Source organism: Xiphophorus maculatus, chromosome 2, assembly GCF_002775205.1.
Source record: "Xiphophorus maculatus strain JP 163 A chromosome 2, X_maculatus-5.0-male, whole genome shotgun sequence".
Lineage (NCBI taxonomy): Eukaryota > Metazoa > Chordata > Actinopteri > Cyprinodontiformes > Poeciliidae > Xiphophorus > Xiphophorus maculatus.
The window spans coordinates 16817933-16830887 of record NC_036444.1 but is presented as its reverse complement, the minus strand read 5'-3'; the positions used below and the strand labels follow the sequence as shown (position 1 = coordinate 16830887).

At 39.1% G+C, this 12955-nt stretch overlaps 1 protein-coding gene across 9 annotated transcripts in view; it reads left to right on the top strand.

Moving 5' to 3' along the window:
* The first annotated feature begins 149 nt into the window (after positions 1–149).
* The window catches only part of abcc8 (ATP binding cassette subfamily C member 8), a 67252-nt gene continuing 54446 nt past the window's right edge, over positions 150–12955 (top strand). For 3 of the 9 annotated variants that reach the window (XM_023346402.1, XM_023346418.1, XM_023346447.1), the window contains exons 1-3: positions 152–769; positions 6289–6451; positions 10170–10311. In XM_023346402.1, coding sequence (XP_023202170.1) covers positions 749–769; positions 6289–6451; positions 10170–10311 — 326 coding nt within the window. In that variant the 5' untranslated portion in view covers positions 152–748. Of the gene's footprint in view, positions 770–6288; positions 6452–10169; positions 10312–12955 lie in introns of all 9 variants that reach the window. The other 6 variants (XM_023346408.1, XM_023346431.1, XM_023346454.1 and 3 more) reach the window with 4 other exon arrangements.

Sequence of the window (12955 nt, the reverse complement as noted above, 5' to 3'; positions counted from 1 at the left end):
ATTTAACTATGAACTGTTTATTGATTTTTTTTACCCCCCTTTCTATCTTGTGATTTTTTTTTTTTTTTTTTTTTTTTTTTTTTGCGGTTGTATCGATTTATTTCATGAAACCATTTTTGCATTTATGTGTCTACAGGGGGCAATATTGGACCTTTTTGAATAGCGACAGGCCATAATTTAGATTGTGTTATTTTTGGATAAGCTTGATGTTGGCTAACATGTCATGCAGAACTAATGTCATTGTTTTTATTTATGCTTTTTTCAAAAATTGGAAAACAGAGAAAAAAGAGGTCGAGTGTGTAACAGTACATGAGTTGGGTTTGCTTATCGGACAGCCTCCCTCCGGTCTTATATAACCGCTTTTTGCGGTCATCCTCTCCGGGTTCATTGTGGCGTCGCGTTTGTGAGCTTGGCTTTCTGACCTCCTGCTGCTACGGTCCATGACAGATTCCAAAGGTGGCCTTGCATGATCTGCCCTCATCCCTCCTTCTTCTTCCTCCTCCTGCTCCTCCTTCCTCGCCTCTCCTCCCCCTCCACGAGCCCCGGGTTCAGCACCGTGGACAGCTCCCAGCATCCGCACGCAAACCGCCGCCCGCGGTCGGGCGCTCAGACGCAGGCAGGACAGCGAGGAGCTCGACGGCGCTCTGAACACATGAACGACAGCAGTTTGGGATATCGTGCTTCTTTGTCCTCTCACCGACGGACGTGACACCGTTAAAGACTGTTGCTGAAGTCAGGGGCTGCAACAATGATCTCACGATACAAACCGGTAAGTGCTGGTATCACCTGGGCGCTCATCAGAGAAACACTTCCTTTGTTTAAACAGAAGAGTTGCATCCGCTTTGTCCATCAAATGGCTGCAGCAATAGGTTATTTAGTGCTCATGCTATTAATGCACGTGGGAAATATGCAAGAGGGAGACAGATCTTGTAATTTAACTAGGTCGCCCACATAAATTTAAACAATCCACTCCAGTTTAATGTCGATACAAGTCGTTTCGGGTCGTATTTTATCCAGTGATACAGAAATAGCATCATACATCACCGGGATTCTGGTCAGGAGCTAAATTATGGGAGAGTCTTTAGTAATTTTTTTTTGGCTGTCACAGCGGACGGAGAGCATATGATGACACCCCGCCTTCCTCTTCCACATGCCACCTAAAATAAAAATAATTTAAAAAAATGACCCATTGTTTACCCATCACTCAATCTTCACCTATCTTACCCCCAAGAACGCGCACTTCAGTGTTATATTCTGTCCAGACAGTAATAATGGTGAAGTTTGAAGAAAGTACACAAGTAAAGCTTTGTCCAAATACTATTGTGGTATTTGTGGATTTTAGGACCTCCTACTGCAAGCCCCGTGATACGTGGGTCTAATAGCGTTGCTCCTCCCAATTTGAGCGGACACTGCTTCCTTTATCCTCCTCGGTGTTTATGTCCTCCTGGTGCTTTAACTCACCCAAGGTCATTGGATGGGATAGTTCATTTTTATTATTTTAGGTAAAAAATATTTGTAGAAATTAAATTTTGTTTGACTTTAACTTATCAGGCTATAAACCGACCAACTCCTTCACGTTACATGTAATTGATTTCGAGATAGGTTGCTTTTCTTTTCTTACAACCAAATGGAAAGAAAATGAAGAAAACATCTGCACTTTTTCAACTTTTCTGCTTTATGCAAATATGAATATATTACATTTGGATATTTGAACAAAAGTATATATATTAGACAGAAAAAGCTTAAAAAAAAAAGAAAAAAAGGGGAAACTATGAGAAACTACCTGTACATGAACCATATTTAATTCTCTCAATTAGTGACATCAGTCAATTATTTTCAAATCATTGTTCTTTATATTTTTCCCCCAGAAGTATAATCTTCCTATTAACGTTATGCTTTTCTATCACAACTCTTTTTCAATCGAGTTGTATTTGATTTCCACCTGTCAAGCATAACATTTTGCCTGAACTCAAGGGATTCTCCAGTGTTGTGAGACTTTTTAACTTGATCTTCAGCCTCTCACAAAGACATTCTAATGTGATGACTTGAATCTGTGAAACTTCTTTTTTTTCCCCTCCACATTTCTAACTTTAGAAAAATGTGGCCCAACTGGCTGTCATCAGGTACAAGCACGAGCCTGGAAATAGAGAAACAAAAGCCAAAGTCCAAAGAAAAATGTGAAATATGTCTTTAGAAAACATAAACAGGTTAATTAGGGGGTGGTATGAAACATGTGCACAGTACTCTGTGTTCATTATTGCAAAAATCTCTATGTTTTTAATGGAAAAATTACAATTGGAATCAAAGAAATGTAATCAAATTGTTGACCTTTCTTGCTGAACCCTTTATAAATCAGTGTTTTAAGTTTTTTTTTCTTACTGGACTTGTGAGGTATTTCATTTACTCTGCACTTTCCTCCAGGTGCTACTATGTTATCCTTTTAAAGGAAATCAGCTTTGTGCTCAGGATGTGAGAGCAGAGGGGAGTCAATGTGAGCTTCCTTTACTGTGAGTTAAAAGGAAGCACAAAGTGAATTATTTTCCCTCTAGCATGCCTTCTATGTCAGTGCCTTAAAATACAACGCCTGTTGGTCTGCAGCAGGGATGCTCAATACGTCGATCGCTGGAAGGTTTTGAGTCGATCTCCTCAGTAGGTGACAAACTGAACGCCGTCAGGACGCCGAGACAAAACACTTCCTCTTCTGACGCGCTTATCGAAATATTCACTAAGATCCTAAACGTTTGTAGCTTCATTAAAGAATAATCTTTTTTTTTAATCAACAAAACTTGTTAAAATGTATATTCTCAGTAATTATTGTTTCAACAAGGTGTTTATTACAAAAAAAAAAAAAAGGACTCAAAGACCGACTGACTGAGTCAGAGCAGGAGTTTAAATTAGCTGATCAACCATCGCTGTGTTCAGGGAAGCGCTGATTAATAATCGAGAAATAAATATCAAGCCTGGAAACTTGATATCGTAACGGACTGAATGTTATGTTTTTAACGTAATCTTTGCTCGGCTTGCGGGGCGCAGGCGGTTGCCACGGTAACAGGTGTGCTTAAACTACAAAGAAAGAGAGAGAGTAAAAAGGTAGGAGTGGTTCTGAGTTGATCACCTGTTCAGGTTATTTTACCTTTGTTTACCTTTGCTGTGGCGCATTACAGCCGCTGTAGTTTCTAAACGTTGGACTAATTACGTTGTGAGTTTACGTCATTCACAACAAACATCAATTAGAACAAATATATTTCATAAAATTTTAACAAACAAATGGCTTCTACCGAGGTAATTATGTGAAATTAAATTAATTATATCCCAGCTTCAGAAGATTTGCCTTTACCTTTACAGAGCTCTTTGGTTCCTCCTATCAGTCTGTAGCTTCTCATATTGACGTCATCAAACCAAATTTCAGATCTACCATAACTGACTGACACCTGCTGGCCTCAGGTTTGCAACCAGCTTGTGACTGAGAAACCAGTAACCTCCTCCCAGTGTCAGAATCCCACTGAGGAAGAAACTGCATTAGGTTTTCTATCATTTTATTATTTCTGCTATAACTGATGTACGTATATTCGCATATAAAATAAGTCAATAGAGTTTAATTTACAATTTTTATGTCTTTGTGTCATGAGGTAGATCTCCAGCTGGTGAGAGAAAAAGTAGATCTTGGTCTCAAAAGGTTTGGGCACCTATGGTCTATAGGGATTTTGTAGACCGACATAGACCTAATTGTGAATTGGAAGAAGAATTATGGATGCTCTTTTACAAAAAAAAATCTGAGAAGTGTGTCATGCATTTGTATTCAACCCTCTTCACTCTGGCACCCCTAAATAGGAACCAATGAAACCAATATATCCACCTAAACTGACACATCAGACAAGAAAAGCATTAATTAAGCATTAATTAAGCAATAAGCAGCCAAGAGGCCCAACTGTGGAGGAGCTGCAGAGATTAACAGCTCAGATGGAAGAAATTGCTGAGAGCACAAATATTAGAAGTTTTTCTCTCCATAATTATGTTTTTTAAAGAAAAGTGGCAAAAAAAAGCAGCTATCGTTGACAGTAATCCGTGGGAGGTCCTGTTTGAAGTTTGACAAAAGCCATGGAGGGAACACAATGAATATGCAGGAGAAGGCGCTATGTCAGATGAGATCAAAGTAGTTTTTCTGGAAAATGCCTCATGTGGCAGAGAACTGCACATCACTGTGAACACGCATCACCCAGGGTGAAACTTGGTGGTTGCAGCATCATGCAGATAGGAAGCTTTTCTTCTTCAGGTGCAGGAAAGCTGGTTTACATTTGATGTGAATACTGAAGAAGGTGAATCCAGTCCAGACTCCAACTAAGAATCTCTGTTGTGACTTGAAACAGACGCTCTCCGACCCGACCAGCCGTGATCTATTTAGGATTTGAATACGCAAAGGAGAACTTCTGAAATCTTGTGTCCAATTCTGTTGAACGTTCTCCAAAAGAATTGCAGCTGAATGAATCCCAATGCTCTCCTCACTTTTCAGATTTACATTTAACTTTCCTTTCATTTCACAATTATGCATTACAACATGACAAAATGGTAAAAAGTTCAGAGTATGAATACTTTTGGCATATTTCTTTTGTATTTTACTGAAGTTAGATGAAGTAATGTAACCAAGCAATATGTTGAGATAAAGTGAACTGTGATATTGCTGCTTCGCTCCACCATCACCCAGTGAGAAGCTTACTCTATTCATGCTGAACTGAGCTGCTTGTAAAGATCTGTGCCCCTTTGTTGAACAGACTGTGTGACACAATTTCTACATTATTATCAAGCAGCTAGAACTTATTTAAAGAATAGTCTTAGGAAATAAGTTGAGATCCCTGAATACTGACCCAGCATTTTTTTTTTTTTCCTTTCCCAACTAATTATAACGGGGCTCTGATGTAAATGTTGGGAAAACTTCTGCAGGTGTATGACTCAGCATTGTGTTATATAACAGCAGACATAGTGAGTCTTTTTCAAATGGAAAATGCAATCATTCCCTCCTACACACATCTGGATTTTTCAGTAAGCGCATGAAAACAGAACATGTAAATGCAGAAGTGTCTTTACGTGACAAATTTTTACCTCCACTCGACATTTTTAATATTTAGTAAAACCTCCAAATATTTAGTAAAACCTCCAAAAGGACTTACGTTTTAAGTCCTTTTGGCTTTGACTTAAGTGTTTAAAAGCTGCAGAACATGCTTGAGAAAATATTTTCAGCTTTGTTTATTTCACACTCGTGTGAATTGCTTATTATATTAGGCTTATCTGCCTGACATAATCAGGGTCAACACGGAAAACATTAAGCATGAATTGTTTTTACTGCTAAGAAAATCTCGTGAGGTAATTCTTGTCCACAGATGGATTATCAAAACTCCGCTCCCATGTGGTCTCTTCTTATCCCTCCATGAATCAGTTGCCACTACGCTACCGGCAAGACTTTGAGGCACAATGCAACCTATTCCTAAAATTCAGAAATATTTCAATGACCCCGCACAGCCCATTATATCCCAGGCATAGCATTAAATAAAAGAATGAAGCGTAGGATAATGCATGCCCCTGAAAATGTGCCGATCTGAGCCAGGTTATAAGCAGTTGCTCATGCCTCTCACGTACCTCTGATGTGACGTTTGCACTGTTCATCCAGCAGCTAAAACCCCCCCGTCTCTTTTCCTTCCCTCTCTCTGTTCTCCCCTGCCTTCATCCACAGCATTTAATGTTTCTTACTTACACTTCCAGCACGCCTGCACTCTCTGCCCTCCTTTCCTATCGTCATCCAAGGTCGACTTTGAACTCTAAAGAGACAGGAATAGCTGGCGTACTGCAGAATGCCGCCGCTGCTCTGCATGTGAGCCTGTTTGTGTGCGATGTGAGGGTGTCTGAATGCGTCCTACCGGGGCGTGCAGAGCTGTGCACGAAGCTTCAGACTTAGAGGATGTCAGCAGCCTGCAGTCGGACGGGATGCAGATGTTTCTCACCAACATGGGAAAAGCTGCTTAGGCAGTCAGAGAGGAGAGGGAGCTGCTGCTGCTGCACTGGACTCTGACTCTGTCTCCTAGTTTCCACTGGATCTGATATTTTGGAGCTGAATCAGAACGAAAGGAGGTCACGCTGGGAATTTGCAGGATCTGAAGATGCGGTGTTGCCTTTGAACAGACAACATGCTCTGAAAGCGTCAGCCTTAAATTCTCCCCTCCTCTCCTCTGTCTCTGGTCTTCCCCTCTTCCTTCTCCTCTTTCTCCACCTTTTTTCCTCGGCATTTCCTCCTGACAGAGCCCCGGATCCACCATGTCCTTGGCTTTCTGTGGGAGTGAGAACAACTCGTCGGCCTACAATGTGGACAGGGGCGTTCTCAACAACGGCTGCTTCCTCGATGCACTCAACGTGGTCCCACATGTTTTTCTCCTCTTCATCACTTTTCCCATCCTCTTCATTGGTGAGTCTAGCAGGACGGTTAGATCCTCACACTGCACTGACCTGCACAGATATCACACACTCAGCATCCACACAGGATGTCAGCACAAGCAGATCGATAGGTTCCTACTTGTTCTCTGCGTGCCCTTGCCATTGTCTCTCTTCCAGTTTGTTTACCTTTCCATGTTAACTCTGCTGATAGCTTGTTTCTTGTACCGAGTCTAAACATCTTAACTACTCATGGTTGATTAATAAGCTCCTTTCATTGCTTATTATTTCTCAAAGCTAAAGCAAATAAGGGAGGATGAAATGCATATTGGTACAATAGAAATAACTTCAATGCAGATTCTTACAAATTTCTTACAAATTAAAATCTGAAAAGTGTGACATATCACACTTATGTGTGATATATATATCATGTACATATCATGTACTTGGCCTCTCTGACTCAGTATTTTGCACTACCACCTTTAGCTTTGGTTACAGTTGCAAGTCTTTTGGGGTCAATTCTCCACCAGCTTTACACATCTAGACATTAAAATGTGTTGTCTAAGTCTGTTGTCCTGTTGGAAGCTAAACGTCCTCCTCAGTCTCAAGTATTTTGTGGCCTCTAAAGGGTTTTCTTACAGTATTTATATCTCCCTGTCAACACTGACTAGATTCCCAATCGCTCTTAAAGAAAAACACTTTGGCCAAATGTCAATCTGTCTACCATAACATGATTCTTCCACCACTATGACTTATTGTTGGGATACTGTGTTCAGAGGTAACTACTGTGCTTAGATTTCCACCAAAAAATAGTTTTATTTTTTAATTTAATTTGGGAAGATCATCTTCTCCCACATATATGCTGTGACTTTTGGCAAACCACAAAAAAGACTTCTACTTGTTTTCTGTCGTTAGCTCTTTTCTTTGTCTCTTCTCTGTTGTTGTGCCAAACCCTCTAATGTTTGGGTTAACTGTGCTCTGACAGATGTTCAACAATGTATATTATTTTAGAACCTGATCCAGTGTAAGCATGTGCACATCAGACTTAAAACCATTAAAAACAAGAAACAGAAACAGGAACACAGCGCGGACCGGAGTAACCGCATTTTAAGTCCAAATGTCCTTGAAGGCCATACTTTCTGTATCCTGTATAAGAATTGTAGATTAAAAGAATGTCAAGAGTCAAGTAAATAAGTTCAGTCGTCTCTTATTGAAGCTTGACCTTCATGACTGATAATCTACACTGACGCCTTCGAACAAAACACCTTCACAGAGCTGCATTCGACTAGCCAGTGTGATCCTCCTGATGGTATGTGCTGCAGGACACAGAGGCAAAAATGATGCTGGCGTTAGGTTACACATCCACGGCTCACCTTCCTGGCTGCTAGCCTTTCTATTAGTGTCATCAGTGGAGTGTAACAAGGCTCTCTGCACACTTCACTGCTGTGACCACACACACTCAGGCTTCTCCACTGACAAGTCCGACTTTAGACGTTATTTTCTTTCAGAGTGGGATCAAAATGTCTAAATTGATTAATGTAGAAGATTAGAAGATAAGTCAAACAATGGATACTTGATCTATCTGCTAATTCGAATTGTAGGGGTCACTTGAAATTAATGTGTTTCCTGGTTTAATCTTGGAATTTAGGATTAATTCATAAATTCACTTTAATGTAGGGATTATGTCAGAAGCTTAATATAAATTGGGTTTATCCTTTCAGAACCTGTTTTTATGTGTATTTGGGATTGTCATCTTTGAGTTCTTATGATTAGTAGGAGTGTTTGCGTTTGTTTAACTTGCTAATTTTAAGTTATGTGTCATTTTGTGTGTCTCCTGCTTGCATTCGGATCCTCTGTACTCACAATACATGATAGATATTTCCAAGTTTCCACTATAAAGCTGCTGATTTGAGGTGAAGTCGATGGTATTCCTCCTTCTTCCCAGTAGGCAGGAGCAAATGTCCACACTGTCTCATTATATCAGCTCTTCACTTTGGATAGCAATACTTGTTGCTCTTGAACATCCAAATGAATTACTTTGCATTTAAGGTTTGAGTTTGGGTCAGATGCTTCAAACCTGAACACAGTTTGGTTCTAAAATAGAACAATATCTAAAAAAAGTCTTCTTTTTTTTAACTACTGTAGTTCTAAGAAACAAACCAAGTTAAAGGAAATCCTCCATTTCTACCTAGAAGAGAGAACAAATATTCAGTCAGAATTGTGGTATAAACACATGAGGTTCGGATGCAACTTAGTAAGCAGCATTTTGTTAAATATAAGTGAGAGTTTGTGTATAGTTAGTTGATCATGTTTGATAAATTATATATTTTTTGTCTTTAAAAATTGTTGCAGTCATATTTATGTGTCATTCCACTGTCGATAAAGAATTACATCAAAACCAAACATTTTAAAAAAAGACCAAAACACCTTAACACCACTGATTAGTATGTGTAAACGATATGCATGACCCGGGCATAAGACCATTTCCACTTGTTTTTCACCATCAAAATCTAAATAAATCCTTAAAAATCCTCAAAGGGTTAAAGCACAAATTGTAGCTAAAAGAAAAAAACCTTTAAGCGAATAATAAACCTGCAGGGTTTTCAGCCACCCTGTGCTGATGTGCTTTCATCAACACCCTCTCCACTAAAGACAAACCTCGGGGGGTGCGAAATCTTCTCGGCTCACCTGACAAAACCTTTTATAGTCAGAGACCTGTTTATATGCAGCCTGATGCCTGATGCACTCCATTGTGCCTGAAGCTGTGTAATGTCTTTCTCAGCTGGTGCTCACCAATTCACAGAGTTACATAAAGGCTAGTGTTCAAATAAAGACTGGGGAGATGGACAGGTATTCACCAAGAGACCTTTAGCATCACAGAGCCAATCAGAGAGGAGGATTATTTAAGCTCAGTCATTTCCAAACCCTCCAAAACTGCTGATAGATGAGCCTCAACCAAGCAACCAGCGATTTCCTGACATCTACACATTTTGTCTGATGTAAATTAGTTCAGCTTTTGCATATGCAGCGAAAGCGAAAGCAGCAGAATGATTTATGCCCATTTTCCACAATATTTGACTTCATTTTTCTGTGAACAGCGCTTGAGCAGAGTGAATGAATTTGCATGTGTGAAAAAGAGCTGAGGAGGAAAAGACGTGCTGCAGATCAGTCTGTGCCAACACTTCAGAGTGAAATAAACTGGCAAAAGTGCCAAAAGCACTAGAGTCTCTTATGTAACATCATAAGTCAAGAGTTTTTCTACAGCAGAGGTTGATATTTATCACATGAACTGCTTTTTGATGACTCACCCTTGCTTATTTTATGCTCTGAGTTAAGGCCAACATCTGTCCAAGTGACAATAATAAAGCAAATGGCTGAAGCACCATTCTGAGGTTGGCAGCCATACAGCTGCTTTCACCGCCTGCCAGGGATCGCCCAGTGTATTTAAGAGGGTTATGAAACAAGCTTCTTAAACTCTGGCAGGCGGCCATTTTTGTCGTTTATTATCTAAATTATTCAACCTTCTTTACAGATTATAGTTTGTAATTAGGTAACTACTAAAACACACAGGGCATAAAGTCAACAAGGTTATTTTTCCAAAGCACAAGTTTATCTACTCATATTAACACAGATAATAAAATCTGAGTTATCTTATTCTATCTTGCACAATCAATGTCTGTTTTTAAGCTGCTGAGGTCTACGTCTCGGGTAACTTCTGATATTTTCATTAGAATGTGTCTTTCTGGTTTCAGGTTGGGGCAGCCAGAGTTCAAAGGTTCACATCCATCATAGCACCTGGCTTCACTTTCCTGGACACAACCTGCGCTGGCTCCTCACCTTCGTCCTGCTCTTCATCCTCGTCTGTGAGATTGCAGAAGGCATCGTCTCCGACGGGTATGTCAAACCCAAATACTGTAATTTTGTTGTCTCGATATAATTTCAGCCACACAGGTTGCACTCTTGTGAAAAAAAAACAAGGCATCCTATGAATAGCAATGTGTTTTCCAAGCTATAGAAACGTATGAATATTTAATAATATTTAACAATACCAAAAATTTTAAGTGGAAGAAAAAAAACCCATTAAAAACTGAGAAAAATGTTTAATATGTAAATTTCAAAATGGAATTTTTGGTGAGGAATAAATTAGTTTATGTTCAGCATAAACCAAAACAGCGTTCCTGGAAAAAAGCTGTGATTCTTAGAGGTGGATGTGCCGTGGATTGGAAATACTTTAGTACTTTAGTACTTTAGTGAAGTAGAACTGAGTTCTCAACATGACAATGATTAAAAACTAAAAACATGCCAGATAATCCACCAAGGACTGGCTGTAAATTAAAGAAATCCCTCAAATATCTCATAGCCGACGGTGATGATTGGGAAAAACTATTCTCAAATTTATATAAGAAGCTCTAGGAAGAATCTCACTGAAGCTATTTTAGTTAAGAGGGTCATCATTTTTCCTTGTCTAGAAAAAGCATTTTTATTTATATCTTTTGTTTTATGAGGTAAGGTAAGGTAGGTTAGTTTTATTTATATAGCATATTTTCAGCAACAAGCAATTGCTGAGTACAACCAGATATTTCATGTCTATCTGTTATTAAAATTACTTTCTTCTCCAGAGATAAATAATAATAATAATGAAAAAAAAAACCTCACAATAATATGTACCAATGCTTTTATAAGAACTAAATATTTAATGGTATGCATAATTCTTTTCTCATGGCTGTATATAGATCATTTTTTGTGTGTGTTGGGTACAAATGATTGTTTTTCACTACATTTGCTCATTTTAATGGATTATATGTGTGATATTTCATAGTAATCATTAATGCTGCACTTCTGAAATTATAATAGTGTGGCAGCTGAGATCATTTACAAAGTGAAAAAGGTAGTTTTACGGTTTTAAATAAATGTATCAGTCCCTGCATCAGAAAAAAAAGCTTACCCAGAGTTGATTAAATTCACCTCAGTGGTTTAATCTCTTGGCTTTTTCGTCTGTGGAGGAAAACTGATCTTTTCCGCGTTTTATTGTGTGTCATATAATTTAATTTCATCTGGAATTCTTCTTGATTACTGCGAGGCTGTAGTTCCTCAGAGTGATTTTATTATCTAATCAAACACTGTTATCCACCTGCGATGGAAGCCGAATCCAATGAACTGCAGTTGGCACTTCCCTGGCCACCATTCATCATCTGCATCAATGTCCTTATTGGATTTGCCCAACAGTGTTCAATTGGGATTAGCTACGATGTGGAGCGATCATGTTTGGCATCGTGGGTAGACCTGGATAGAAATCGAAGGAGGATCTTCTCTGGAGTCCAAAAAGCACATTGGAGAATGTGTCAATGCTGTTTGGAAGAAACTCTTTGCTTATGGGGATATTAAGATGTAGTACACTTTGTAGCTCTGTTTTACTGCAGAACAGTTTGGAGGTATGTCTGGCCTCCACAGATCACTGCGGGGTTTATGCACCATGAATTTGTAGGATTGAATAAGGTTCATTGTGAACTACATTGATGGAAGATCTTATGTTAAAACAAGAGAACTCCTGGAGTATTATAATCATTCAGCTTACTGAAAACTGGATTTCAGAAAAAGCTTGGTCCCTAAATAACTTCTAACGTGGCAACTAAAAGACAAAGTTGCACATAAGCCCATTAAAATGATTGTTTAAATTTAACTGCAAAATTTCTAAACATTACAAAGCATCTGCACAACCATCCATAGTCCAGGTTCACTGTGAACATCTGTATTTATACATTAAATGTGACTTAAAATGTAGTCTCTAAATATGAAGTCTCTAAATATTTGACTCTGGAAAGCGATGCAGTTTGACATTAACTCAAGAGGACATTTCAGTGGGTGCTGGATGAGGTTAGAAGAGGTTATTGAGTTTTCTAACACTGAGCCTGTCATCCACCTGCTTCCCCAGCAGCTGGCACCACGAGGGCGAGGTCAGCTGGAGCCAAGTGTTGGAGTTTGTGTCCCAATTCTCCCTGCTGCCAAATGAAAACAAGTCGATGAGCTGCAGCGACTTTACTGGGCTCTGCTGGAACCAAAACAACAGCATGTGCATCAGTTCAATTTGTAAAATTATATCATGCAGTGTCCTACATATGTAATAAATCTGCAATGTTAGAAGTCGATCACATAATAAATGTTTTTCTTCTCTTTCTGTATGGATTCTTTTTGCACCATGTTGTTGTCAAAAGCAGTGAGTCAGTGTGTTTTTGTGCTTTTTGCACCTCAATCTTTTGCACAGACTAGAGGATGGTGAGTTGTTGTTAGTTGGGTGGAAGAGCTCTCCATCTGCTCGCCTCTTCAGTTCCCTCTTTAGGCTGACCTTCCTGTTGTTCTAAAGAGGGCCTGATGTCATGAGAGTCTTTATTTAAATGTTTTTGTTTACATGTGGCGAGTTTAAAGATCTCTGCTGCTGCCGCTCATCGTCACTGAATCTCAGAAATACACAAGAGTATCGTCAACATTTCTGTCATCACTCTGAAGTATTTACTAACTTGTTTTTTTTTTCTCTTTGAAC